The sequence below is a fragment of the Aythya ferina genome (assembly GCF_964211825.1).
Source record: "Aythya ferina genome assembly, chromosome: 32".
Taxonomy (NCBI): Eukaryota; Metazoa; Chordata; class Aves; order Anseriformes; family Anatidae; genus Aythya; species Aythya ferina.
Genome location: NC_140329.1, coordinates 1,863,868 through 1,865,651, shown reverse-complemented (window position 1 = coordinate 1,865,651; position 1,784 = coordinate 1,863,868). Strand labels below are relative to the sequence as shown.

The 1,784-nt window shown below is 52.7% G+C and overlaps 1 protein-coding gene across 1 annotated transcript; it reads right to left on the bottom strand.

The window, feature by feature from the left end:
- On the bottom strand, positions 1 to 933 carry LOC311425638 (olfactory receptor 14C36-like; the record flags this gene model as incomplete). Its single annotated transcript, XM_084501578.1, has 1 exon — positions 1 to 933. The coding sequence occupies one exon, from the start codon at positions 931 to 933 to the stop codon at positions 1 to 3; it is 933 nt and encodes a 310-aa protein (XP_084357704.1).
- Positions 934 to 1,784: the final 851 nt, after the last annotated feature.

Below are 1,784 nucleotides of genomic sequence, written 5' to 3'. Positions count from 1 at the left end.
TTATTGATGCTTAAGTATGTATGAAAGTAATTTCCTTAGTGCATTTTTCAGTTCCTGGTTCCTCATGCTGTAGATGATGGGATTCACTGCTGGAGGCACCACTGAGTACAGAAATGACACCACCAGGTCCAGAGATGGGGAAGAGATAGAGGAGGGCTTCAGGTAGGTAAACATGACAGTGGTGACCATCAGGGAGACGACGGCCAGGTGAGGGAGGCACATGGAAAAGGCTTTGTGCCTGCCCTGTTCAGAGGGCATCCTCAGCACGGCCATGAAGATCTGCACATAGGACACCACAATGAAAACAAAACAACCACAGCCTAAAGAAACACTAAATACAAGTGCCACAACTTCCCTGAGGTAGGCATCTGAGCAGGAGAGCTTGAGGATCTGGGGGATTTCACAGAAGAACTGGTCCACAGCATTGCCTTGGCAGAGGGGCAGGGAAAATGTACTGGCCGTGTGCAGGACAGCATCGAGAATGCCACTGGCCCAGGCAGCTGCTGCCATCTGGGCACAAGCTCTGCTGCCCAGGAGGCTCCCGTAGTGCAGGGGCTTGCAGATGGCAACGTAGCGGTCGTAGGCCATGACGGTGAGGAGATAAAACTCCGAACCAAAGAAGAATACAAAAAAGAAGACTTGAGCAGCACATCCTTGATAGGAGATGGCCCTGGTGTCCCAGAGGGCATTGGCCATGGCTTTGGGCAGAGTGGTAGAGATGGATCCCAGATCAAGGATGGCGAGGTTGAGGAGGAAGAAGTACATGGGGGTGTGGAGATGGTGGTCGCAGGCTACGGCGCTGAGGATGAGGCCGTTGCCCAGGAGGGCAGCCAAGTAGATGCCCAGAAAGAGCGCGAAGTGCGGGAGCTGCAGCTCCCGCTTGTCTGCAAATGCCAGCAGGAGGAACTCACTCACAGAGCTGATGTTGGGCATTTGCTGACATTGGACCCAGTTGTCTGTTGAGAAGGAGGAGACGGAAAAAATGTTATAACAGAATTATCTGAGGAAAACTGGAAATGAAACAGGAGAATGAGGGAAATCCAAGTTCAGTCTACTGTTCAAGTTCAAACTCATGAGCTTTGCAGTGCTGTTCCAAACAACTCATCTGAATGATGAGCAGAGCTGCAGATATTTTGCTGTTTTTTTTTTTTTTTTTTTAATTTTATTTTTTTTTTCAGAGTTGCCCTGATACTGCTTAGGAGATGTATGAGACAGTTGAATGCTCTGACAGTTCATGTACATTCATAGTGAAACCCTTTGGGTGCAAGGAGGCAACAGCACTGTCCCTTGGTGAAGATCAAGCAGAGCAGCATTGTCCGTCAGTCCTGCTCTGAGCTGCCCTGTGTCACCCCTCTGTGAGCTGCAGGACGATCCCTCTCAGGTGTTTCCCTGAGAAGAATCTGGAGACAGCTGAGAGCAGAGAAGCCCCAGTCCAAGTGCAGCTGGACAGAATGTTCAACTTGTCTCCAGGTGAAGGTCTCAGCCAGACGGAGCTTGGGAGCTTCTCCTCGTCTGGGCTCTGCCTGCAATGTTGGCCATGCCTGCCCCACAGCCCATGGGTTGCAGGGGGAGAGGAGGCCAGGGAGGGGCTGCTCTAGGGGAAGGTGTCTGCTCTGCAGGGCATGGCCGCGAGGTGCCCGAATCTCCCCTGCCATGGCGTTTCTGGCAACAGCTCCTTCTGGCCGCCTGCCCCTCTCTCTGCTGCATGCAGCTGTCCCTGCCAGGAGCTTCTGCTCTGTACCCACCTCTTCTTTCCCCCTGCCCGTGCTCACAGACCCCATCCC